General features: G+C 43.4%; 1 protein-coding gene across 2 annotated transcripts in view; it reads left to right on the top strand.

Annotated features, from left to right (window-relative positions):
* Positions 1 to 27,178, top strand: part of CTPS1 (CTP synthase 1) — a 34,130-nt gene that overhangs the window by 3,357 nt on the left and 3,595 nt on the right. For both annotated transcript variants that reach the window (XM_017541804.1, XM_037743200.1), the window contains exons 2-16: positions 784 to 962; positions 2,297 to 2,467; positions 5,037 to 5,137; positions 6,276 to 6,392; positions 8,792 to 8,875; positions 9,385 to 9,465; positions 14,235 to 14,386; positions 15,711 to 15,843; positions 19,007 to 19,095; positions 20,161 to 20,255; positions 21,128 to 21,190; positions 24,032 to 24,075; positions 25,412 to 25,508; positions 26,605 to 26,660; positions 26,743 to 26,839. In XM_017541804.1, coding sequence (XP_017397293.1) covers positions 797 to 962; positions 2,297 to 2,467; positions 5,037 to 5,137; positions 6,276 to 6,392; positions 8,792 to 8,875; positions 9,385 to 9,465; positions 14,235 to 14,386; positions 15,711 to 15,843; positions 19,007 to 19,095; positions 20,161 to 20,255; positions 21,128 to 21,190; positions 24,032 to 24,075; positions 25,412 to 25,508; positions 26,605 to 26,660; positions 26,743 to 26,839 — 1,546 coding nt within the window. In that variant the 5' untranslated portion in view covers positions 784 to 796. The remainder of the gene's footprint in view (positions 1 to 783; positions 963 to 2,296; positions 2,468 to 5,036; positions 5,138 to 6,275; positions 6,393 to 8,791; positions 8,876 to 9,384; positions 9,466 to 14,234; positions 14,387 to 15,710; positions 15,844 to 19,006; positions 19,096 to 20,160; positions 20,256 to 21,127; positions 21,191 to 24,031; positions 24,076 to 25,411; positions 25,509 to 26,604; positions 26,661 to 26,742; positions 26,840 to 27,178) is intronic.

Here is a 27,178-nt window from a genome sequence, read left to right as displayed (position 1 = left end):
TTTTTGAGATGGAGTCTCGCTGTGTAACCCAGGCTGTTGTACAGTGGCACAATCTCGGCACACTGCAACCTCTGCTTCCCGGGTCTCAGTTCAAGCGATTCTCCTACCTCAGCCTCCCAAGTAGCTGGGATTACAGACAGGCATGAGCCACTATGCCCAGATAATTTCTGTAGTTTTTAGTAGAGACAGGGTTTCACCATGTTGGCCAGTCTGGTCTTGAACTCCTGACCTCGTGATCCACCTGCATTGGCCTCTCAAAGTGCTGAGATAGTCTATCTTTTACAACCTAGAGGAGCTGTGTTTCCTTGATGATACATTGTAGTTTAGCCAAAGATATTATTTATTTCATGGAGAACTGGAGTGCTTATCCAAGCTTGAAATTTTTTCCCATGTAGGGAAAATAACGAGGCACCTGCCTGGTATCCCAGTGTCTGGCAGTGATTTTAGCAAACATTTGGGGCATAGTGTTCTGTCAACCAACTTAGAGCTGGTTTTATTAGGTTGACTCTGAAGGTTATTAGTTGTTAGAGCTTTAAACAAAAGCTATATTATTAGAGTAGTAGTTGTTTTTCTACTCATGTTTGACTAAAGCCGTTCAGTGATCCAAGAAATGTTTGTTATGATCTATTTAAACCTGACGAAAACCTTCTGAAGTTACGTGACGGAGAAACTGAGGCTTCAAGAGGTTTCATAGCTAATAATTGGCAGAGCCAGTATTTGAACCCAGATGAGTTTGGTTTGTTGAGATACATTTATTTCATCGGTCATTTTTCCTTCTTCCAGGTCAAAAAGTAAAATGAAGTACATTCTGGTTACTGGTGGTGTTATATCAGGAATTGGAAAAGGAATCATTGCCAGTAGTGTGGGCACAATACTCAAGTCATGTGGTTTACATGTAACTTCAATCAAAATTGACCCTTACATTAACATTGATGCAGGGACATTCTCTCCTTATGAGCATGGTAAGCACAGTGCATTTCTTGGTAATTATCAAATGTGGAAGAACATGTCAGCACTTGGAAATTATGTGCATAGTTTGCATAACTTTTATTTTCTGTCCTGTAAAATGTTCCTTAGTATAGCAGAATGATGGTTTTCTCACCTAGACAGGAAGAAGCAGAATTTACTTATTTATTTTTTTTGGAGACAGGATCCCACTCTGTCACCCAGGCTGGAGTGCAGTGGCACTGTCATGGCTCGCTGCAGCCTCCACCTCCTGGGGTTAAGCAGTCCTCTCACCTCAGCCTCCTGAGTAGTTGGGACTACAGGCGTAAATCACCGTGCCTGGCTAATCTCTATAAATTTTTTGTAGAGATGTGGTTCCACCATGTTGTCCAGGCTGGTCTTGGGTCCTCCCACTGTAATCCCAAAATGCTGGGTTTACAGATGGGAGCCACCGTGCCTGACTGCATTTTACTTTGTTATTGTTCTTGAGAACCTGTCAACTGTGTGACATGCGACTGTGGCTGTTACTTGAAAGATTAATTGCTTAAAACTGGGAGAGATGTTAAAACATACCTCATAAATTTTAAAATTCTGCATTCATACTCCTACTCTCTAGCATTAAGGTGAAAATCTACAAGCATTGTCATTAGTGCAGAAATTCTCATGTAACAAATAGCGTCAGGAAAAGATCCATATACCAGAGTGATATTTAATACAGAATTGTTGAGCAGAGGATGAGTTATCTCCTTTCCCGTGTTTGAGCTTGTCTCCTATTGTGGTGGTAGGAATGAATCATTCTGGGCAAAATTTCTAGAGTGAAGTTTCATGGAATGAATGTGCAACAAAGGAATGGGGGGTACGTGTGCAGTTTCACAACGTTGTTTAGAACAAAAGCAGAGCTCAGAAGCTGATTTTTATAATCAGCACAAACTCAATACGCATACATCCAGATTTTGAATCAAATATTTTTATCATGCTTTAAACCATATTATGCTCAATTAGGAAACTTTTCTGAAAGTTCTTTTTCCCTTGGCAGCAGATGCTATACTACTGTAAGGTCTTGTATATGCACAGCCTACTGGGCTGTCATTCCCTCCCATCCCATGCTATTTTATAACTCTTCTTGATTAAGAATGAGTTTGTTGACCGGCTAGAAGTACGAAATTACCTTTTAGAGAATGGCTGCTAATTTTTCTTTTTGTGTGTCATATTTAGTTTTCTCGAAGTGAATTTCTGTGCTTCATATCACGTGCACACACACCTTGTTGTGAGTGTTTTATTTCAGGATTGCTGTTGTGCCATGGTATAGGTATTTTTCACTTAACCTAAATGGTTTCCGTGTTCATTGCAGGTGAGGTTTTTGTGCTGGATGATGGTGGGGAAGTAGACCTTGACCTGGGTAACTATGAGCGGTTCCTTGACATCCGCCTCACCAAGGACAATAATCTGACCACTGGAAAGATATACCAGTATGTCATTAACAAGGAACGGAAAGGAGATTACTTGGGGAAAACTGTCCAAGGTAAGACTGGATTTACCTTTACAGTTGAAAAGTTGTAACCAGTTTAATTTTTCTCCTCCAACCTCTACACAGATGTATCATTTCCTTTTGAGTACAAAAATTTACATTGTATGTGATTTCAGCATGAAACTCTCAAGGTATTGTTACTGAACTATGCCTTCGGTTGAAAAATCAGAATTATATTGTTGTTCGCTAAAAAAATAATTTGAGGAACTACGTCTTTATTGAAGCTTGTCAGTCCATCCATGGCAGCATGATACAAGTCCAGAGGGCTGTTGTTTTTACACAGTAATGAATGTGAAAGTGGTAAAGGCAACTCGATTAGGGCATTAAGCCAGATGGCATGTATGTGTGCATCTGGGACTTACTGTGTATAGAAGTGAGAAGGAACTGAACATCCATTGTGTATACTGGTTTCCAGGCTGTTCATCAGTGCCATATGGACTAGGAGGAACCTGAGAAGTGGGTTTGTGGTTCCTCCCAAGCTTTTACCAGCACTGCTTCACTTACGCTATTTGCTGTTTTGGGATTTTGTACAGGCATCCATGTAAGGAAAATGTTTTACTGCTTTAAACAGGTGGGGCTGGCCGGGCACTGTGGCTCATGCCTGTAATCCCAGCACTTTGGGAGGCCAAGGCGGGAGGATCACGAGGTCAGGAGTTTGAGACCAGCCTGACTAACATGGTGAATCCCTGTCTCTACTAAAAATACAACAGCCGGGCTGGTGGCACGCACCTGTAATCCCAGCTACTCGGGAGGCTGAGGCAGGAGAATCGCTTGAACCTGGGAGGCAGAGATTGCAGTGAGCCAAGATTGTGCCACTGCACTCTAGCCTGGGTGTCAGAGCAAGACTCCGCCTAAAAAGAAAAGAAATAAATAAATACAATGAAAAGGTGGGGTTGGAAAACTACTGATCCAGTGTAATGACAGTGGCTCAAATTTGGGGGGTTTCAAAAGTGGCTTTAATCTCAGTTATTAGAGCAAATCTGCTTTTGGCTTTAGGCTTTTCTGGCCTGAAAACTGAGGGTCACACTGACAGCTGGCTCTGGTCTGGGGCTGCCCTGGCGATTCTGGGCTAATTGGGTCATGTTTAGAACTTAGCACCCCTACTCACCAGCATTGTGCACATGGGCAAATTACTTAACCTCTTTGACATGTGGATTCCTTTTCTGTAAAATGGAGACAATAACAACACTTACCGCTCTGGTTTGTTAGGAGGATTAAAGGAACTAAAAGTCAGTAAAATGTTTCTCTGACTTCCTGACACATAAAAAACAGTTTGCTATGTGTTTATTCATCATCTATCAGTTTTGCATTGAATGCTCACTATAGTCAGACCCTCGCTGGTGCTGGTAACACATGTGATGAACAAGACCAGAGAGGTCATTGGCCACATGGAGATTACCTGTAAGAATGACTGGGGAAAGCCACTTTGGGCAAGTGGTCAGGGAGCCTCCCAGGAGAGGCCAGTTGAGCTGAGAGGCCAATCCCAGAGAGAATGGAATGAGAAGTGCAGTGGCCCAAGGCTGCAAAAGGCTTGCTTGGTCTAGGAATGGAGGGGAAGCCGGCAAGGCTGAGGCAAAGTGACCGAGGGGGGTGGTTAGAGAGTCGGGGTGGTGGCCACAGCCAGGTTCTACCCAGTCTCTGGGCCACAGCAAGAAGCTGAGAGTGTACTCAGAGGAGTGGGAAGCCACCGAAAATTTAAGCGTAGGAGTGATGAATTCTGACTTGCATTTTAAAAGATCACTTTGACACCGTGTGTGGAGTAGATAATGAATATCCTCCTGCGTGAGGCAAATGGATATCCTTGTGCATGAGGCATTGCTGTAACTGGAGTAACCTGGAGTTAAACAGTAATCTTCACCTTTTAGGAACTTGCAGTCTGCCCAGCAACTATGATTTTTGAAAAGTGTTGAGCAATCGCTGGCATTCTTTGAGCACTGACTCGGCAGGTGCTCTACGGAGCATTTTACAGGTGCTGTCTCACAAAATTTCCACAGCTTAACAGGTAGGGAAAACAAGCTTAAAATGGTTCTGTAATTGGCTCAATCCACAGCTAATGAGTCGTGGGACTGAGGTTTGAATCTAGACATTCTGACCCCGAATACTGTGCTCCTAACCACTCTACTGTGCTGTGCTGTGCTGGCTCTCTGCAGTGGATTGTCTTCCCTTTGGTAAACTGGAAACATGGAACAGGGTCCCAGAAGTCTCTTGTTCCTGGAAAAGCACTGAAGTGTAATGTGCCTACCTTCAGCTCAGAGCAAATGGGGTGGCCATACTGGTGTGTGGCCAAAAGGGTGGACTCTGCATAGGGCACCTGCTCCCGTGTGGCTCAGGACACCTTGCTCTGTTGCAGTGCTTCCAGAAGCAACTTGGATATCTGGCTGCAGGAAGTGTGAGCTCAGACATTGTTGAGTCCAGTTAAAGGGGGCTTCAAAAGTATTCTTATAACCCTATTGCCACCCTCTCCAGGCCAAGAGTGCCACAGTTTGTTTTTACAGTAAGTGCGTTTGTCTCAGTCAATGTAGATGAAAAAGTGTAAGTTTCATGTTTGTTTTCTCTCTCTCAGTTGTCCCTCATATCACAGATGCAATCCAGGAGTGGGTGATGAGACAGGCACTAATACCTGTAGATGAAGATGGCCTGGAACCTCAAGTGTGTGTTATTGAGGTTTGTATGATTCCTGCGCATGTGAACAAGTGTACTCATCTCCTTAGTCAGCCATCAACAACTGATTAGACAGTTCCCAGTGGAGCTCTTGGCCTTCCTATCTCTGTTGGTGCAGTATTTTGCAATGTGGCAGGTAAGAGCACAGTAACAGTCATGTGGAATGGCCATGCAGGGGAGAGCTGTAACTTTGCCGAAACAGTACTGCTTCTTTTTTATTTTTTTTTGCATTTATGGATTCACTTAGTACTGACTGTACCCATGAGTGGTGTGACACATTTTCATTTTCATCTATCTCTTGAGCAAGTCAGCAGATCTTTTGCTTTCCTCTGGCAAGAGCATTCGTCTCTGAATGCGCTTCATTTGGTTTCAGTATCTTTACTCCTGCTGTGCTGATCCTGGCTGTTGGAACTCACTGTTTCTCAGATAGCGGGAGACTCAAAAGTTCCAGCAGTTTGTTTAGAATTAATGCTTTTTTTTTTTTTTTTTTTTTGAGAGACAGGGTCTTTCCCTGTCACCCAGGCTGGAGTCCAGTGGAGCAGTCATGGCTCACTGCAACCTTGACCTCCTGGGCTCAAGCAATTCTCCCACCTTAGCCTCTGAGTAGCTGGGACTACGGATGCACACCACCATGGCTAGCTAGTTTTTGTACTTTTTTGGTAGAGACAGGGTTTTGGCATTTTGCCCAGGATGGTCTCCAACTCCCAGGCTCAAGCCATCTGCCTGCCTTGGCCTCCTAATGTGCTGGGATTACAGGTGTGAGTCACTGTGTGCAGCCAAATGATGTTTTTCAGTACAAAAATTATTTATGATTAATTAAAGAGATAAGATACAGGTTTTTTTTGGCTTCGGGACTGTGATACAGATAAAATTCTGACAACTCTCTCACCTGACCTTTTTCTTGAAATGATGTGGAAAGTTCCATAATAACCTTTGGGTTATTATGATGAGCCTGTCCAAAAGAGTAACCTTTTAGTACAAAGAGATTTCTAATTCCTATTAACTAACATTTTACAGGGGTAGAGAGTCCATGTTACGTAATTACTGATCACTGAATCAGGAAGACAAAACGATTGTTAGAAAACTAAACTGCCAGAGAAGGGTTTAGTGCCTAACCTCTGAAACAACTTTGTTCTTCTAGCTTGGTGGAACTGTGGGAGACATAGAAAGCATGCCCTTTATTGAGGCCTTCCGTCAGTTCCAATTCAAGGTCAAAAGAGAGAACTTTTGTAACATCCACGTCAGTCTAGTTCCCCAGGTAAGTAAGACATTGAAAGAGATACAGAGGAGGGAGGAAAGGTAAACTGGAATGGTTTTCACTCACTGTCTAGTAGTTTTCACTTGAGGTGCAGGAAACAGGGAATAAAGAACTTTGTAAGTATAAATTTGTTATAATCATACTTTTTTGAAAAGATCAAATAGAAAACATTTGAAAAATTCATCAGGGCAGTTGCATTTGCAGATGTGGATTGGCCGTGTGGATTTGTCTTTACTATATGGTGGCACTGGAATAAAGCGGCTGTTTTTTAAAGACAAATCTTGTAGAGAGGAGTCAGTAGTAACAAAAATTAGGAAGCTGGAAGCAGATGGATGCGTAGAGACTGACTAAGCTGACCTTAAGTGCTGGATCTTATGCCTGCAGCAACAAAAGCAGAGAAGCAGCCCTGTTTGCCTTGCAGAACCCCAAAAGCTCCGGAGTGGATGAATGCGAGGCTCACGTAGCTCCTGCTTCAGAAGACTCTGACTCTTGACATCTTTTTCCTCAAGTGCACAGTTGGGCGTTAGCCTCCTCCCACCTTGGCTGAAGACTGGAGGCTTGTTCTCTGGAGAGAGTTCCTGGACAAGCAGATACTAGGGACAGTTGAGGGCGGTAACACTGGACTACAAACATGGGATTGAGTGTAACGTTATGTTGTTGATACTCCTTGCCGCCTTCTGCCACTTGGTTCCCAGAATCATCATGCCCAGGCCTGGCCATTCTATGTGGGAGATTGTAAGATTCTCCTCTGGGGTGTGAATAGCCCAGGATAAAAGACATTGGCTCTGGAGTCTCCCCATGAAATAGGCCAGCCAGATTTTCACCATGACAAGCCTACCCACTCACACAGAACTTACAGGTAGCATTTAAGTATGAGCAGGCCTCCATACACTTGGAGAAAGCCTCTAACAGGTAAGAGACCAAAAAACAGAAAGAAACTTAGAGGGAACTGAGGCTCTACAAGCAGAGGAAACTTAAAAAAAGAACACCAAAAACCAAAAATGACCTGTCATTACTATTCTTAGAAAATTAAAAGGAGATAAGCTGTATCCATTGGATAAGAACTGGATGTTGTAAGAAAGAAACTGAGAGAACAGAAACGAATCCTTGGAAATTAAAAGTTGGATAGCAGTAATGAAAAAGTTAAGAGAAAGTAAGTTGAGAAAATACCTAAGGAAGTACAGCAAAAAGACCAAGAGACAAAAATAGGAGAGAAAAGGTAAGAAAATTAGTGGACCGGCTCGTAAGTTCTAACTTCCAAATAATAGGGGTTCCAAAAAATAAGAACAGAAATGGAAGTATGATCTGAACCCTAGGGGTCAGCAAACGATAGCATGTGGCCACATCAGCCTAACTCCCCAGGTTTTGGAAATCAGGTTTATGGAAATAAAGCTGTGTCCATTTGTTTATGTGCTGTCTGTGGCTGCTTTTGCACTAGAACAGTAGAGTTGAATAGTTGTGGCAGAGACTGTGTGGCCCACAAAACCTAAAATACTTATTATCAGGCCCTTTACAGAAAAAAATTTCTGACCCCTTATCTGAACACTTGAAGGAAATTTCTTGACATCAGTTTCTGGGTTGGAAGGGCCCACTTGGTGCCTAGCATACTGGATGACAGATGACCCACATCCAGGCATATTATTGTGAAGGTTCAGAGTCATGGGGTAGAAGTTCTAAAAGGCTCTAAAGAGAAAAATCAAGAATCATTGTGCTATTGGACCTTTCAGCAATAATATTGGAAGCTAAAAGACAGTGATGCTATTGCATTAAAAATCCCAGTGGAGGCTGGGCATGGTGGCTCAGACCTGTAAACTCAGCACTTTGGGAGACAGAGGTGGGATGACTGCTCGAGCCTATGAGTTTGAGACCAATTTGGGCAATGTGACAATACCCTGTCTCTATTTAAAAGAAAAAAATCCAACAGAAAATGATTTCCATCCTAGAAGTCCATACATAACCTGTCTATCTGTTAATTGTGAGAGGAGAGGAAAGATGATTTAGTACAGAAAGGAAAAGTGTGGCACGTGGTTTGGGAACAGTAAAAGAAGGCTGCAGGCACAAGAAAGTGTCTGATGGGGGCAGGATCCTCATTTAACAGGAAGATCAATAGAAAATGCCTCCAAGTAAATGTGAAGAAGTAGCAATGAAGCAAACTCTTCAACAGCCATTGAAGAGTGGTTGTTTCTAGGGATTGGAAAGGGCAGAGTGGGTTTGGGCCGGTACCGCTGTTCCTTTAGGACAAACTCTGTAGAACCATTTGACTCTAAAACTTTGACAAACATAAAAGCTAAATTACGTAAGTGACCAAATATTTCTTTATTAAAAGGGGTTTAAGGAAAATCATACTTGAAAATTCCTTATCAGAGAGAAACTAATTTTTTTTTTCTTTTGTAAAATAGCCGAGTTCAACAGGGGAACAGAAGACTAAACCAACCCAGAATAGTGTTCGGGAACTTAGAGGGCTTGGGCTTTCCCCAGATCTGGTAAGATTTCCTGATTTCTGGTTTCAGTGTCATCTCGTATGTCTTGTTAAGATCACTCCTTCATGACAGACAAGACTTCTGTCTTGTTGGCATGCTCTTGATAATTGATGGTGGAGAGAACAAGATTCGTGCTTTGAACTGGGGCTTAGTTTGCAAGATGTTCTTTCTTGGCTCGAGTTGGGTCTTGTACTCCCCAGGCCTTATTTTTCCTCTCAGTCCCTTTATTCTCATTTTCCCTTCTACCTGGGAACACTAATGGAGGAGAACCCCAGTGAGCTCTTTAGTTCATTATCTTTTCATTTGTACTATCATTCTCTTAGTTTCTCCACTTTGGCATTTAGGGATTTTGCTTTGAAACAGGTCATAATATTTTCATGGATTATGTGCCTGGTGCTGAGAGTTGACGTTTTTGTTCATCTTAACAACGTGATGTCTGTTTTAATTTGAATCAGGAAAATCCCGTACTTATCTTTTCCTTCTCTCTAAGCCATCGTGTTCTCTACTGCTAGGTTGTATGCAGGTGCTCAAATCCACTTGACACATCAGTGAAAGAGAAAATATCGATGTTCTGCCACGTCGAGCCTGAACAAGTGAGTAGAAATTCCATCTCTAATAAGTTGTTTTTTGCTTCGAATTGTCCTGAAGCCTCTTGATCAGTTTCGTGAGACTTGTGTTACTTCTAATTAGAGATTGTGGGGCTGTTCAGAAGAACAGACCACCATTGGCTCTGATTTGCCACACCCTGCCTCTCCTGCTTCCCCGAACACACTTGTGTCCCTCCTGCCGCTTCTCTGAGCCTACTTGTATTTTGTGCTTCAGCTGAGTGAAGTATCTTTCTGTTCCCCTAGTACCCCTCACTCTCCTATGATTGTACTTTTGCACTGGCTAATTTCTGTTAAGAACCCATGTCTCTCTCTCCCTGTTGGCCTGGCAGTCTCCTACTCACTTTCATCCTTCAGGGTCTACCAAAGACATGGTGTTGTCTGAGAAGCTTTAACTGCCAAACTCCAGGCCCTTGGCCCTCATGGTTAACTGCGTCCTTCTCTGGGCTCTTGTGTGGTGTCTCCTGTATGTTGCCGGTGGGCCTATCTTTCTGGTGTGTGTATGTGCGTGCATGCGTGTGTGTGTGTGTGTGTGTGTGTGTGTGTGTGTGTATGTTGCCAGTGGGCCCATCTTTCTGGTGTGTGTGTGTGCATGTGTGTGTGTGTGTGTGTGTATGTATGTATGTGTATGTGTGTCTCTGTATCTCTCCTCACAGACTCTGAGCTTCTGGAGGGCAAGGGCCACCTCATTCAACTTATGTTTCTGGTGCCTGGTGTCTAGGGTGTTGCAGGCTGTCACATAGATTTTAGTGTTTTTGTTACTGTACCTATGGTGCAGGAAATCCAAAATTGGAACTTGTAATGTATCTTAAGTGTGGTGCTTAGTATGGAAATTCTAGTGGTGTTACATTCAGCTTGTAGCTTTGTCCAGGTTTTAGATATTTCTGTCCTAACAAGTGAAGGAAATTCAATTCTGTAGCAGAATAGGTTGTCATTAAAATTGTTCAGTTTTTTTGTTGTCGTTTTAATTGAGACGGAGTCTCGCTCTCACCCAGGCTGGAGTGCAGTGATGTGATCTTGGCTCATTGCGACCCCCATCTCCCAGGTTCAAGTGGTTCTCCTGCCTCAGCTTTCCGTGTAGCTTGGATTACAGGCATGCACCACCATGCCCAGCTAATTTTGTATTTTTAGTAGAGATGGGGTTTCGCTGTGTTGGTCAGCCTGGCCTCAAACTCCTGATCTTAGGTGATCTACTCACCTTAGCCTCCTAAAGTGCTGAGATTACAGGCATGAGCCACCGTGCCTGGCCTTAAAATTATTGGCTATTAAAATGTAACAACTATTTCCATATTGAAGTTTCAGATTTTTTTGCTTTTTTTTTTTTCGAGATGGAGTTTTCGTTCTTTCACCCAGGCTGGAGTGCAGTGGCGAGATCTCAGCTCACTGCAACCTCCATCCCCTGGGTTCAAGTGATTCTCCTGCCTCAACCTCCCACGTAGCTGGGATTATAGGTGCCTGCCACCACACCCAGCTAATTTTTCTATTTTTAGTGGAGATGGGGTTTCACCATGTTGGCCAAGTTGGTCTCGAACTCCTGACCTCAGGTGATCCACCTGGCTAGGCTTCCTGAAGTACTAGGATTACAGGTGTGAGCCACCGCACCCAGCCTTCCTTTTTTATTTATTTATTTATTTTTTTCTTTTAAGAGACAAAGTCTTGCTCTGTTGCCCTAGCTAGAGTACAGTGGTGCTGTCATAGCTTACTGCAGTCTGAGCTTAAGCAACCCTCCTGACTCAGCCCCCTGAGTAGCTAGGACCATAGGTGGAAGGCACCATGCCCAGCTATTTTATCTTTTGTAGAGATGAGGTCTTGCTATGTTGCCCAGGCTGGTCTTGAACTCTTTGGGCTCAGGCAGTTTTGCTTCAGCCTCCCAAAATGCTGGGATTACAGGCATGAGCTGGCATGCCCAGCCTTGCTTATTTTTTAATCGGAATGTTTATCTTACTGAATAGACTTGATATAGCCTGAAACAAGTCTTTTATCATATATGTGATTTGCACATATTCTCTCCCAGTGTGTGCCTTGTCTTTTATTTTCTTTCTTTTTTTTTGAGATGGAGTCTTCCTCTGTTATTTAGACTGGAGTGCAGTGGTATGGGTCTCAGCTCCCTGCAACCTCTGCCTCTCGGGTTCAAGTGATTCTACTGCCTCAGCCTCCTGAGTAGCTGGGACTACAGGTGCCCGCCACCACGCCCGACTAATTTTTCTATTTTTAGTAGAGATAGGGTCTCCAGGCTGGTTGTGAACTCCTGATCTCAGGTGATCCACCCATCTCGGCCTCCCAAAGTGCTGGGATTACAGGTGTGAGCAACCATATGTGGCCTTCATTTTCTTAATAATGTCTTTTGAAGCACAGACACTTGTAAATTTCGATGAAATCCTATTTATTTTTTCTTTTATGGATTGTGCTTTCACTGTTGTATCTGAGAACTCCTTGCTTAACCAAGGTCATGAAGATTTTCTTGTAAATGTTTAGTTTTAGGTCTTCCATGATCCATTCTAGGTTAATTTTTCTGTGTAGTGTAAGGTAAGAGTTGAAATTTTTGCATGTGGATGTGGCTATCCACTTGTCTCACTCAGCCCCATTGTTGAAAAGATTATCCGTGGTTACTGTTCTATAATTTATAAAAATAAAGATACTTTATAGATTTACTAATCTTCATAAGTTGTTTAGATTTATTTGTAGCTATTCATAATTTTGTTACTATGAATTTATTAAAATTACATTTTCTGATTAGATATGGTCCATGTATAGGCACCCTGCTGAATTCTGTTCATCTGTAGCCTAGCAACCTTCCTAAAATTCTGTAGTACTGATTGTTTCCCTGTAAATTCTTTTGGTTTTTTATGGGTAAGCAGTGATACTGTATGCATTGTGGCAACTGTTGCTTGTTTTCTAGTTCATTTTTTTTTTCTTATCTAGTGGTAAAGGCTAATATCTTAAGTACATCATTGAATAGAAGTACTGAAAGTAGCCATTCTGGCCTTGTTCTGGACTTTAAATAGTATGCATTAATATTGATCCATATGATGTTTACTGTGTGTTTTTATATTACCACATTTTCTCTAATCTTAATTTACCAATAATTTTTATTATGAATTTGGTTTTGAATTTTTATCAAGTCTGCATCTATTGAGGTAATTTTTTCCCTTCTTAATCTATTTTCTATTTATGTGGTGAATTCCAGTGTTAAATTTTCTAATGCAATAGTTCTCAAACTTGACTGCACACTGGAATCACCTGGGGAGCTTTAAAAATGCTGATGCCTGCCTCCTACCCCCAGAGATTCCAATTCAAGTGGTCTAGGGTGCAGCATGGGCTTTGGACCTTTTATAAGCTCTGAGTGATTTCGATATGCAGCTGAGTTTGAGAACCACTCTTCTTAGTTAAGCCATTCATGGGTTTGTGGACATAATTTTTCAAAACTATGTTTGTGGTTTGGATCATTATTTTTTTGTTTGTTTGTTTTTGTTTTTTGAGACAGGCTCTGGCTCTGTCACCCAGGTTGGAGTGCAGTGACACAGTCTTGGCTCACTGCAACCTCTACCTCCCAGGCTCAAGTGATCCTCCTACCTTAGCCTCCTGAGTAGCTGGGACCATGGGCACGTATGCTACCACACCCAGTTAATTTTTTTGGTGTTTTTTTTGTTTTTTGTTTTTGTTTTTGTTTTTTGAGACAGTCTCACTCTGTCACCCAGGCTGGAGTGCAGTAGCACAGTCTCAGTACACTACAGCTTCGTTCCTCCCAAGCTCAAATGATTCTTCCACCTCAGCCACCCCTCAAGTAGCTGAGACCACAGGCACATGCTTCCATGCCTGGCTAAATTTTGTATTTTATTGTAGAGACAGTGTTTCACTATGTTGCCCAGGCTGATCTCGAACTTCTGAGCTTGAACAATCCTCCTGCCTTGGCCTCCCAAAGTGCAGGATACAAGCATAAGCCACCTTGCCCAGCCATGAATTTGTTTTAAAGGACTTTTGCATCCATGTTCTTAATAGATTGGCTACCATTTTTCTGTTCTATTCTTGAGTCTGTTTTAGTAATTTATCTTTTTCTAGAAAATTGTCCTTTTTTGTTGAGATTCACTTGGGGTGGCTGGCAAAATATTAAAGAAATATTAGGAAAAGTTATAGATTACTGTAGTCTCAAGCCTTTTGGAAGGCCGAAAGGTTTTACTGGGACAGGTTGAAGGCAGCCAGTCCATTAAGTTAGGGGAAGATAGGGACAATACAATAAGAGGATTTCCCAGTTTACCTCTGTTTACCCCACATCCCTTTGTCTCTGCTCCATTTACTCATGTAAACTTTGTGCTGGATGGTCCTCTCGGGGAAATCAAAGGGGAATTACCTGTTAATAGTGTTTACTCTGGGTCTGGAACCTAAAGCTTTTATCATTCATATAACCACCCTTTTAACCATGTTAATTACCCACAAGTGTGTTAACTTAAAACCTCTGTTATGACATTTTTTACTAAATAACAACGGAGAAGGAGTCTTGGTCAGTTGGTTGCATTTCGACTTCTAAAAGCAGCCAACGACCATCTCTAGCCCGCTTAAATCACTGTAATGTAAGAGTACATTTATTCATCAGTCATCGAGTCACGGTCTGCAGGCCAAACCTCCACAGGTGGTGGTCAGCATCTCACTTTTTGCTGTTTTCAAATACATAATATTTTCACAAGGACCCATAGCTAGTAGGAGGCTGTAAGCCTGGTAAGTTTTTGCTTTTATTTAATAACTTGCTTTTTTCTAAACAGGTGATCTGTGTCCACGATGTGTCATCCATCTACCGAGTCCCCTTGTTGTTAGAGGAGCAAGGTGTTGTAGATTATTTTCTTCGAAGACTTGACCTTCCTATTGAGAGGCAGCCAAGAAAAATGCTGATGAAATGGAAAGAGATGGCTGACAGGTTTGCCTGCAATGAGGAGTTGGGAGTGCTGGCCTTCTTTCTCGCTTTTGTAGGCTGGGGAAGCTGACACTAGCCCTAGCACTTTGCACTTCTGCCATCCATCCATTCATTAGAAGGGCATTTGTAGTAAGAGAGGTTCAGAAAGGATCTTAGCTATTACGTAGCTATGGCACAGACAAGGAGGTTCTGATGGGGCCAGGCCAGGTGCTGGGCCTCTAGACACTGAGTTTGGGTTGTGTCTTAACATGCTTGTCTCTTACCAACTAGATCAGTGCAGATGGGCGTCCTGGTGGCAGCGGGTGAGTGTACATACCCAAAGTCCACACAAATGGCTGACAATGGCTAGAGCACTCCTAGGCACCACCTCAGAGATCTGAGGTATGTTTGGGAATGTGTGTCTCACCCCACACCAGAAAGGGATCACATTAGAAAGAGGACGTGTTGCTGCCCACTCCACTACATCCTTTTAAGGCTAAGTGATGCTGTCACATCCCTTCAGAGATCTTCACTTCATGTCTTAGAGCAATGGGCAGGCCTTACTGTAGTTGCAAGATCAATATGATGACTTAGAAGCATTTGGAGAGGGCATACTCATTCCATTGCTCTGTGATAATTGTTTTTCATTTTGACATTTTTTCCTCCAGTCTTTGCTTACATGTAGCTACCAGGATGGCATAGTTTTATCACCTTTTTTCATAAAACATTATAAGCATTTTGCTCTGTTATTATATTTTACAATGAAAACTTTTAATGAGTATGGACTTTTCTATTTTGTGAATGTCCTATAATTTATTCGACACTTGCCTTCATAACATTAATTCTCGTGAATTGTCTGTTAATGTCTGTTAATATTTTTGCCCTTTGGTATGAAAAAAATTTTCTGTAGGCAAATTTGTCTGAGATTTTGAAACTGTCTCTTTGTAAGTTTCAAAACAAAAACAAAAAACTTACTTTCTTTACAAAGCCTGCCATTTTGATCTGAAAATTGCTTCCTCTTTACTAGTCTGTACACAGAACTCAGATAATAGCTATTCCTGTTACGGTCTTCCCAGATATGTTTTTGTTTTTTTTGGAGAGTGCGGTTTGAGGCAGGGTCTCAAACTGTTGCCTAGGCTGTAGTGCAGTGGTGCAGTCAGCTCACTGTAACCTCCAAATCCTGGGCTCAAGATCCTCCCATCTCAGCTTCCCAAAGTGCTGGGATTATGGGCATGAGCCACCACTCCTGGCCAGACATTTTTTTTTTTTCTCTTGAAATAGCTATTTTGGTCTCATGATAGTGTGTACCTTCTGAGTAACTGGGTGTTTTTTGACGTTTGTTTGATAGATACGATCGCTTGCTGGAGACCTGCTCTATTGCCCTTGTGGGCAAATACACGAAGTTCTCAGACTCCTACGCCTCCGTCATTAAGGCTCTGGAGCATTCTGCACTGGCCATCAACCACAAATTGGAAATCAAGGTAAGGAGGGTGGCACAGGTACAGCGGACCCATGAGCAGAGAAGCAGTCTGTATTCTCCTAGGTGCTGTGTTATATCTGCTTTCTGGTTTTGGAGCTCAGAATTACTTTTTAAGGAATTACTTTTTAGGGATTAAAAAGATGTGTGGTTGTTTCTGGTTTTGAGAAGACAGTAGAGCATTTTCAGGAATTAATGAAGAGGAGAGATGACTAGAGTAGAGGGTGAGAGAGACTGAGTGCTTGGCTGTGACTGTCAGATAATCAAATATAATGTGCTATTTCAGAAATGGGGGCTGCTGGTGGGCCATGGGCATGCTGCACAGTTGACGGCTGGAGGCTCTTGGAGACTTTGTTGGCACTTCGGCTGCCTTTCCTAACCGATGCTTCTCACTTATTGCAGAATGGGAATGACAGTATTCACCTCATAGAGCTGTGAGGTTTCTCTGGGATGTGTGGGGCATTCAGTAAGTGGTAGTTACTATGTTCTGGTCTGTCCCATGGTGGGCAGCAGCTGAACCAGTGGATTGGTGGGGCGTGGCCCTGCTTGTCTGTGGGTGGCAGTAGAGTCTCATGATTAAGAGCACGGATGCCTGAGCCAGGTGACCTGGGCTCAGATTCTGGCTCTGTCATTTATAAGCGGTGAGACCTAGACAACTTACTTAACCTGCTTTGTGCCTCAGTTTCCACATCTTTAAAAAGGGATGGTGATAGTGCCTTCCTCCTAGGGTTGTTGTAAGAAGTTCATGAATACAAAGTGCTGAGAACTATGCCTGGCATGTGGTAAGTGCTATGTCAGCTGCCCTTGAAAACCCTCCCTTCTGCCTGTCCCCTTTATTCCTTTTCTTCCCAGCCCATCGGCTAGAGCTTTTCAGGAGGAGATGAAGGCCAGAGGTGAAGTTGGGGCTCAGTGCTGAGGTTATTAACCTAGCCCCATGTAGCTGTCGCCACACTGGGGTTTGCTTTCTACTTCCCAGGTGTTTCTCAGCATGAGAATTTAGTTTGCTTTGTGCTGCTGGACAGGTTCCTGCAGAATGGCCTGTTGTTATGTGTTTTAAGAATTTAAATCTCATGACACAGCTCAGACTTATCATTTGCTAGTTCTTTCCGTCATTCATGTATTTTATCCACTTGGAGTTAGTCTGTGGCTGCCATGTGTTTGTTAGGTGGCAAAGGCTAAGAGATGGATGAAAAGGCCAGTCTCTGCGTTTAAGAAATATTGAGTCTTTTAGGTAGGAAGGGGGCACATACAGGAGAGGGTGAACCTGTCGTGGTAGACACATGAGGAAGACAAACTTCCCCATGGAGGAACCCCAGGGTGGGTTGGGTAGGATGGAGAAGGCTTGGGAGGGGCATTCCTGTTAGAATAGGTAGAGCACGTCCAAGGGCTTGGAGATGTGGAGCAGTTGGGAACTCTGTGGATGGAAATTGTGAATTGGAGGCTGTCTGGAGACAGGCTGGTAAGGGCCTGCTCACAATTCCATGAACTGGGCCAAATCTGGGTCTTACCCTGAGGTCCAGGGAAGTAACTGCAGGGTTTAGGTAGGAGATTGCAGAAAAATGATGGACACCTTAATTTTAAAAGTAGGCAAAAGATTTGAACAGACACTTCCAAAAGAAGATGCAGGTGATATACATGAAAAGGTGCTCAACACCTCTAATTGTCAGGGAAATCAATGTGCATGAAGTCACACTGACATAGTGATGCATACCTGCTGGAGTGTTAGAGAGGATGTGGAGCTCATACCTTGCTGCTGGGGGTGTAAAATGGCACCACCCCGTTAGAAAACAGTCTGGTGGTTTCTTATCAAGGTAGATGTGTGATCCAGTAAGTCCACTCCCAGATATTCACTTGAGAGACTTGAAAACATGTCCACAAAAAAAGATTTTTATTCAAATGGACAAATTATTCCTAATAGCTGAAATCTGGAAACAACCCAAATATTTATAACCTGTCAATGGATAAATTTATGTTTATTTATATAGTACAAAACTACTCAGCAATGAAAAGGAACAAACCAGGCTGAACACTGTGGCTCATGCCCATAATCCCAACACTTCGGAAGCCTCTGCTGTGGGAGGATCGCCTGAGGCCAGTAGTTTGAGACCAGACTGGTGAACATAGCGAGACCCTGTCTCTGCAAAAAAAAAAAAAAGCTAAAAAAGAAAAGGAACAAACCACTGATAAATACAGCAACATGGATGAACCTCAAACATACTAAGCAAAAGAGGCCAGACACAAAAGGTTATATACTATTTGGCTCCGTTTATGTGAGGTTCTGTAAGAGGCAAAACAAATCTGTGATGATAGAAGTTGGATCTGAGGTTGTTTGGGGTAGGAGGTAGAGGGGAAGACATTCTGGGAAGATGGTAACTTATGTTCTTTTTTTTAAATTAAATTTAATTTTTTTTTCTGAGACGAAGTCTGGCTCTGTCACCCAGGCCACAGTGCAGGGGCACAATCCCGGCTTACTGCCACCTCCACCTTCCAGGTTCAAGCAATTCTCCTGTCTCAGCCTCCCAGGTAGCTGGGACTACAGGTGTACACCACCACACCTGGCTAAATTTTTTTTTTTTTTTTAGTAGAGAGAGGGTTTCACCATCTTTGTTAAGACTAGTCTTCAACTCCTGACCTCAAGTGATCCACCCGCCTCCCAAAGTGCTGAGATTATAGGTGTGAGCCACCGTGCCCGGCTCATTAACTTAGGTTCTATATCTTGATCGGGGTGGTGGTCACACCTTCATGTGTATGTTTGACAAAACTCTTCAAAGTATGCACTTAAAATGCTTGTATTATTTTATTGTATGCGTATTATGCTTCAATACAGTAGAAAGAAAAGATAAAAACCCACAAAAACTAGGCGGAAGATGGGCTGGGGAGAGTGTCTTTGAACAGAAAGCCCACTAAAGCCCGCTGCAGAGGCTTAGCTGAGACCAGATCCTGAACAAAGTAGAGCGCAGAGAGAGAGATTTGGTAGTTTAATGATTTTGAAGTAAACTGTTGTGTTTTAAAACCTCATATTTAAAAAAATTTTAAGTTATTAAATATATTAAGACGATTCAAGCCAGAATTAAGAAAGAACATTGATGATATTATTGAAAAATTAAGAAGGCACAGCCTGAAGTCATGAGCCTGCTTCTTTCCTCCCTTGTCTGAATAACATCCAGTATATAGATTCTACGGACTTGGAGCCAAGTACCTCGCGAGAAGAGCCCGTGCGCTACCACGAAGCTTGGCAGAAGCTCTGTAGTGCTCAGTAAGTAGAGTTTACTGCCTTGGGTTTCCAGGGTTTTTTGGTTTTGTTTTAATGAAAAAAGTTGTCTGCTTTCCTGTGCCAGTGGTAGGTAATCGACTTGTTAAAATATGTTTTAATTATTGAAAAGACTACATGCTGTCTGATTTAATCCTTAAAAAATGCAGCTTATCAATATATCATTGGATCTGAAAATCTGTTCTAATTTTGTTGATAATGTTTGCTATATGCTTCTATTGATGAGGCATATTTAATGATTTTTCGTCCAGAACATTTGATGAGTACACATCAGTAGAGTCTCATAAATTGTTTTGGCAGCTGTTATTTATAATAGTAAAACATAAGCAAGAATTTCTGGTTCACTAGAACAGTTGAATGTTACTGAGGTATATACCTACTTCTGAGTCTATTGGTAAGTATGGCACACAGAGCTGATGAAGAAAGGCCTCCTTCTTACTCGGGAGCATTTTAAGCCAGTAGGTAAAATACATTGTTTATGTTAATAGATATATATTTAAAATTATGGGCTGGGCACAGTGGCTCATGCCTGTAATCCCAGTACTTTGGGAGGCTGAGGCAGGAGACTTGCTTGAGCCCAAAAGCTCAAGACCAGCCCGGGCAACATAGGGAGATGCTGTTTCTTCAACAGAAGCAACAACAAAACTAGTTGGGGGTGGCGGCACATGCCTGTGGTCCCAGCTTCTTGGGAGGTCAAGGCTGTAGTGAGCTGTGATCACACCAGTGCCCTCCAGCCTGGGTAACAGTGTGAGACCCGGTCTCAAGAAAAAAAAATTATGAACAACTCTACCAAAGATAGTGAGTGCAATGGCAATACTGCAATTATGTATACTGTCTTTTTCACTTGCAATAAGTATGTTCTTATGTTACTAAGAAAAGCCCATAGTTTTGTATGCAGTTTCTAAGTTCATAGTGTTTACGTACAATTCATTGTCTCAATAGCACAATGTATGGAGTAATTTCATGGCTTCAGTGTCTTGGTAATGGCTCTTATTGCAAGCTGGACTGGTAGAAAAGGGGAGTTGTCTTGTGGTTTGTTCTTTTGTGCAGTGGAGTGCTGGTTCCAGGGGGATTTGGTGTTCGAGGAACAGAAGGAAAAATCCAAGCAATTTCCTGGGCTCGGAATCAGAAAAAGCCTTTTTTGGGTAAGGAGCTCTGCAGTGCAGTCTTTACTCAGAGTAGGAAAGAGTGGGGAAAGGTGCCACGTGGGAGCCTATAAACAAAGTGGGGGGATTACTGAAAATTGCTCTCTTTGTGGATAGGAGCCCAAGTAAAAGCCTTTGTGTTTGTCTTTGGAGATGAATCCAGTCTTTTTAAAATGGAAAGCTTATTTATCCTTATGAGCTACGTGTAGATGTCATGGAATTTTGAGAGAATAAACTGTGAATTAGGAAATCCTGGCCATTTAATGAACCCAGCCATTTGCAGTACATGTAAGGTTGAGTTTTATATCCGCCTCACTTGGCACAACAGCTGACTGTAATCGGGCAAAATGATTTTGGATGCCTCCTGGTACTGTACATTTTAGTAATTTTCAGCTTTGTCAATTGTAAATAAAAACTTAATGGTAGAGGATAAGAAAACTTGAATTTTAAAGTACTGAGGCTAGGCATGGTGGTTCATGCCTGTAAACTGAACACTTGTAGAGGCTGAGGCAGGAGGATTGCTGGATCCCAGAAATTCAAGGCTGTAGTGAGCCAAGATTGCTCCACTGCACTCCAGACTGGGCAACAGCAAGACCCTGTCTTGTGGGGGAAAAAGTAGTGAATAGAATATTGTATACTTCTAAAATCAGATGACTTTGCAAATCTAGAATTTTCATGTACCTTACACACAGTTTTTGAAATCTAATTCAAGTAAAGTGTAACAGCAGAGAGTACTTGTTCGTAGCAGGAAGTTATGAGTTTGCGATTATAATTCTCTGAATAAAGGGCACAAAGGACATTGCAGAGGCTGGTGGGAAAAGTAAGAACTACCTTTTCAATGGAGCGTTGTTTGTTTTTCCCCCGACTGGAAGGCGTTTGCTTGGGAATGCAGTTGGCAGTGGTTGAATTCTCAAGAAACGTGCTGGGATGGGAAGGTAAGTGTGCATTAAGACCATTCAATTCCCGCTTGCGTATTTCTGGAGGATATGAGGCCTGTTGCTGCCTGGATGATCAGGAGCTATGGAGAGGGGAAGGCCTGGGTTCCAAGTACCTCATGCCATGTGGTAAGGGGGCTGCCTTGCTTCCTGAGGAACAGTGCAGCTCCTCCACGCAGGAAGGAGGGAGTACAGCCAGACTCCCTCCTTTGCCTTATGCCCCTGCATTTCCTGTTGTTGAGATTCTGTCACTTTGATCACCGTGGCCACCATCCTGAAGCTGGTGCCTGGAGAGAAGTCCTTGTCCTAAGTGAGGCTTTGGGCAGTTATGAACCTGGGCTCTGTAGCTACTGAACCTGGGCTCAGATTCCGACTTTATCACTTATAAGTGATTTTTAAGCAAATTACTTAGCGTTTATGGGCCTCTGTTTTTTCTGTAAGATGGGAGTAATGATGGTACATACTTCACATGGTTATAAGAATTATGGGAAATAATATATGTAACAGTCTCTAGCAGTGCCTGGAAAATAGGAAGTGCTCAGATAATATCAGCTCTTTGCCTAGCTGTGTATTACTGTGTGACAGACCTCTCTAAAGCTCCTGGCTCCCAACAGCAGTGACTTCTCATCTCTCAGTATTCTGTGGGTTGGCTCAGTATCTGAGATCGCATGCTCCTGCCTTGCATTCAGCTGTGCACTAGCCCAGCAGGGACATCAAGATGGTCTCTCCATGTAGTGGCTCATCATTCATTATTCCAGCCCAAGCTTCCTCACACAGGGCGAGCAGCTGGCTTCCAAAATGACAGGCCTACTGTGCAGGCACTTATCAGGCCTGCTGATGTCCCATTGGCCAAAGCAAGTCACATGGCCAAGCCCCGAGTCGGTGGGCATGGGGAACATGTGTGAGGACTGAGCATGCTGTATTGGGGCCACCGATGGAATAATCCACCACAGCCCATTTGGTCGCTTAGCCCACCGACAAATACTAGATTTTCAGAAAGACGTTGTAAATTCTATGGGAAATAAAGTAAGCTGAAGGAATGTAAAAACAGTTTGACTTTATAAAGTATAGGTGACTCTTCAGTGGCCAGCATGTGGTTAGGGCTAGTTTCATTCACCTTTCCCTGAGAGGCTGCTTCACAGTGACTTGGGGGTGTGGCTCAGTTTGGTAGGCAGCATGCCCTTGCGTGCTGGCTTCTGAGTCCTGGCAGGTACTGTCTTATCACCCACCACCCAGAGCTGGCTTTCTGGGCCCCCTGGATCCTTCAGAGCCCCAGACCCATGCCTCTCACTCAGGTTCCCATATTGGTAGGTACCTTGGTGATGAGCTTACACTTTAGTTGAGAGTGGACCCTGGTTCAGGCCAGGAGGGGAACAGTGCCCAGCATTCACATAGAACCAGACTCGGTACCAGGAACTTGGTCCTTTGCTGTTTGGTCTTTAGTGGTTTTGCTTTGGTTAGACAGTCAGTTCAATGAAGGATAGAAGGGTTGAGTTGAAATCAGTTAACTGACTGATTGAGCTATTGAACGAAACAGTTGACTAGGGCAATGTATTAGCTGCTGATGGTGAAAGAAGTATAGAAGAAATAGTACTTATTCATCTTTGAGAGACAGTGTCTGAAACATTAAGACAATGTACAAACTTGGCCGGGCACGGTGGCTCACACCTGTAATCCCAGCACTTTGGGAGGTTGAGGTGGGTTGATCACTTGAGGCCAGCAGTTCAAGACCAGCCTGGCTAACATGGAGAAACTCTGTCTCTACTAAAAATACAAAAATTAACCAGGTATATTGGTGTGTGCCTGTAATCCCAGCTACTTGGGAGGACAAGACATGAGAATCTTGAATTCCTGAGGTGTAGGTTACAGTGAGACGAAATTATGCCATTGCACTCCAGCCTGGGTGACAGAGTGAAACTGTCTCAAAAAAAAAAAAATACATATATATATATGTGAATGAACTGTCATAGGTTGGGCACTATGGCTCACACCTGTAATCCCAGCACTTTGGGAGGCTGAGGTGGGTGGATTACCTGAGGTTGGGAGTTTAAGACCAGCCTGACCAATATGGAGAAACCTGTCTCTACTAAAAATACAAAATAGTTGGGCATGGTGGCACATACCTGTAATCCCAGCTATTCAGGAGGCTGCGGCAGGAGAATCACTTGAACCTGGGAGGCGGAGGTTGCGGTGAGCCAAGATCATGCCATTGCACTCCAGCCTGGGCAACAAGAATGAAACACCATCTCAAAAAAAAAAAAAGCTGTTATAAAGATGTAGTATTTAATTAAAAATTACTAGGTTATGCCATTAGTTTTGATTTCCCCATTTTGTACTGATTGACTTTCTAGAGAGTTATAAACTTCATGGAAAACAAATTCACCTGTGTGTGTGTTGAGTATTTTATGTCTTAAAAATGCTATATTTATTGCCTGGTGGCTTGTACCTGTAATTCCAGTACTTTGGGAGGCCAGGCAGGAGGATTGATTGAGCCCAAGTATTTGACACTAGCCTAGGCAATATAGCCTCTGCCTCTACAAAAACAAAAATATTAGCTATGCGTGGTAGTTTGACCTACTTGGGAGGCTAAGGCTAGAGGATTGCTTGAAGCCAGGAGTTCAAGGCTGCAGTGAGCTATGATCACACCACTGCACTCCAGCCTGGACAACAGAGTGAGATATTGTCTGGGGGTGAGGTCAGGGGGATGCTGTCTCTACTTTTTGTTCTAATCACTGATTTTTAAACTAAGGGGGGAAATAGCGTTTAGAGCTTAGCAGTGAAACTATTAAACAATCACTTTTGTTTGTAACTATTTTTGTAATAAGTATTTTGGTATTTCAGATGCCAATTCTACAGAGTTTGACCCTAAGACCAGTCATCCTGTGGTGAGTCCAGTGTTTGAACCTCCACAGGGCTTAGAAGGGTGTGGAAAGGTGTTTGTGAACATGATTGATGTTTAGAGACAGAAAGTGAGACCACTTGAGTTCATCCCAAAGAACCCTGAGGTCTTGGGCACTCAGACCTACCAGATAGGAAAACCTTTCCTTTTTCATTATGTAATTCCTTCCTAATCTTTCCAATTGACCACAGAAAGTTTTTAAGACAGGTACCAGCCCAGACAACCAGAGGGGATTCCTGATTAAAATTATTCTCCATCCCTGCTCCCCTCAACTCCTAGAACATGGCATAGATACTAATAAGAGACCCTGGCATATGTACTTACTCTGTGCCAGCCACTGTTCTCACCACTTTCATGTGTATATTATATGTTAATTCATGGGATCCCCAGCCATAGTCCTGGGAGATCTGCTGGGATGGAGCACTGGTTAGCTTAACTGCATCCAAAGCTCTTCCAGGCTGGTGTATCTCATGTTAGCTCTCATGCCAAGGGCGTGTGGCATTCTCAGCCCTCACTGTTAGGCACATGGAGGAGAGACGATGCCTTTATTTACCTTGGAATTCCCAGCCCAGGAGGGAAAGGCACTTACTTACCTTTTTCAGCATTCAATAAATGTGGTGCCTACTATGTGCTGGGGCTGCCTTTGTCACCATGGACACTGTGCTAAATGAGATGGACAACGTTCTTGATCTCACAGCACTTAGCATCAGTATGTGTTTGTTGACCTGAAATTGAACTTTGCTGATACTAAGGCCTGAGGAGTGGACCAGCAAATGTTTTGAAGCATGGGGGCTTTGGGGTGGGGAGGAGCAGGGCACAGAGGAGAGCCTGGAGGTCAGAAGGTGCCTGGGAACACTGGGCTGAGAGGTGGACTGGGCCATCAGTGTATGGCCCACCCCGTCCGCAGATGCTTGCTCAGCTGTGGGGTGCTAGGCCTGCATCCCTTGCCTTGGAGCTGTCATCAGGCTAGCTGGGGCAACAGACATGTTATGACACATCCAGTCCATGTCTGTGGTGCTGTATCAGTCTTTCTGAGGATGTGATGCTTACTGTCCACAGTGCTGGGGTGGGACTAGCCTGGGGAGGGGCTGCTGTGGTCCTGCATGCAGACTAGGAGGACAGGCTGAAGGACGGATCCTCCACCCAACTGAGGTTAGATGCCAACTGGGAGGCATTTTCTCCTGTGACAAAATGTCTCATAAGGAGGGCTTGGAGAATTAGACCCTACTCACAAGCCTTTTCCATCCAGCCCAACCAAGGAGGTTTCTCTCCCAACAGAAGCAGAGTTCTGTAGTTGGTGTCTGTTTTCTGAACATCTCCAGGTCGTAGACATGCCAGAACACAACCCAGGGCAGATGGGCGGAACCATGAGGCTGGGCAAGAGGAGAACCCTGTTCCAGACCAAGAACTCAGTCATGAGTAAGAGCTGCCTCACGCTGGCCCAGCCTTTGGCTCTGTGCGCCCAGGACATGTGTCTTAGGGTGGTGCCATGGCTTCGAGGAACCAGGCTGGCTTTTTTTTTTGGTTTCGTTCTTGCTTTTGAAGTTCTTTCTTTCCTCTCTTATTGATGCCCTTTTAGGATGCACGGTAATAGCCAGAGAAACAATGTAGGTCTTAGAAAGGCCACTGGCAGTGCAGTCAGACTCCTAGGCATGTGCGCCTCAGCAGAATGAAGCAGTGAGGTTACATTTATCCTTATGGGTTACTTTCTTATTAAGACCAACCATATAAATTACTGATGTTTGGCAATTTTTGTCACACAAAAATGTCAATTTCATATGATTCAGCCTAAACAGATTCTGTTCTAAAAAAGTACTAATAGGTGCTGAAGGGGGTAATTTTGGGAGGAAAATATTTAAGAAAAGGGCTGTTACACAGATTTCCTTCTTGTCTACTGGAAAAATTCCCCCTTTACCATATTAGCAGAAGCGCCCTGTGTCTCTCCCCGTGTTCTGTAGCAGCATAGTTGGAGCCACTTGAGTGTGGGATCTTTCTCTTCTCAACTCTAATGTTCTGTGGATTTGGGGATCTTGAGGCACCCATGAAATGAGTCAGTAAAGCAGCCCATTCGCAAATGCCCTGCTTGTTCACATGGAGCCACTGGGGGCTGATGACCTCTGATGACTGCGCGGTCATCAGAGGTCATCTCTGTAGTTCTTAAAATGCCTCCTGTCCCCTGCGTTCCCAGAGCCTTGCCGTTTCATACATCCTGATTTGTTTTCCAAGACAGTTTTCTAGCAGCAAAGTGCCCATACTTTGCAATCATGTGTTTGAAGGGGTAGTGAGAGTCTGTTTCTGTTACGGTTTTCTTTAGTGTTGTCAGAAAGAGTCAGAGCCCAAGAATTAGTCTAAACTGTGCTGTTAAGAGGAGGTGACCTTAGCAGATTCATAGAAACAGCCCTCTAAAGACCTGGCTACATAGATGATGAAAAGTAAAGCGGGAAGCAGGATGCCTTTGTAATGCATCATCCTGTGAGATCAGAATTCTCTACATCCAACCCGTTTGTCTTGCCAGGGAAACTGTACGGAGACGCAGACTACTTGGAAGAGAGGCACCGCCACCGATTTGAGGTAAGGATTCCAGCTTGTTCTTGGTACTCTGGAAAGCTAGTGAGCTGAGAGACCAGCAGAATTATTTTCCATGCCTCAACAGGTGAATCCAGTCTTGAAGAAGTGTTTGGAAGAACAAGGCCTGAAGTTCGTTGGCCAAGATGTTGAAGGAGAGAGAATGGAAATTGTGGAGTTGGAAGGTGATTACTCGGGCAGTTGTATTTAATGGAAAACTTAGTAAAGTTTTCTTGGCATATGGGAAACTGTAAACATGTGATCTTGTTGCTCCTGACCTAACAGAATTAGGAAGCAGCACAGAGGTCTGGTGAGGGAAGGAATCTTGATAAACGAGAGGTCTGGACCCAGAAAGTTATTTCTGGTCCATGGCCTTCCTCAGGGAGCCATTTAACTTCTGGCTTCAGTTTCTCCTCCTCCAAAATGCTTGGACTTGGCACTAAAGCTGCTTCAGCCCTCACCTCAACCGCATGACTCAGTCTACAGAAGTCCTAGGAGCCAGCGTCTTGGGTGGGACCCTGGAC

Source organism: Cebus imitator, unplaced genomic scaffold (genome assembly GCF_001604975.1).
Source record: "Cebus imitator isolate Cc_AM_T3 unplaced genomic scaffold, Cebus_imitator-1.0 Scaffold136, whole genome shotgun sequence".
Classification (NCBI taxonomy): domain Eukaryota; kingdom Metazoa; phylum Chordata; class Mammalia; order Primates; family Cebidae; genus Cebus; species Cebus imitator.
This window is presented reverse-complemented; position numbering and strand designations above follow the sequence as displayed.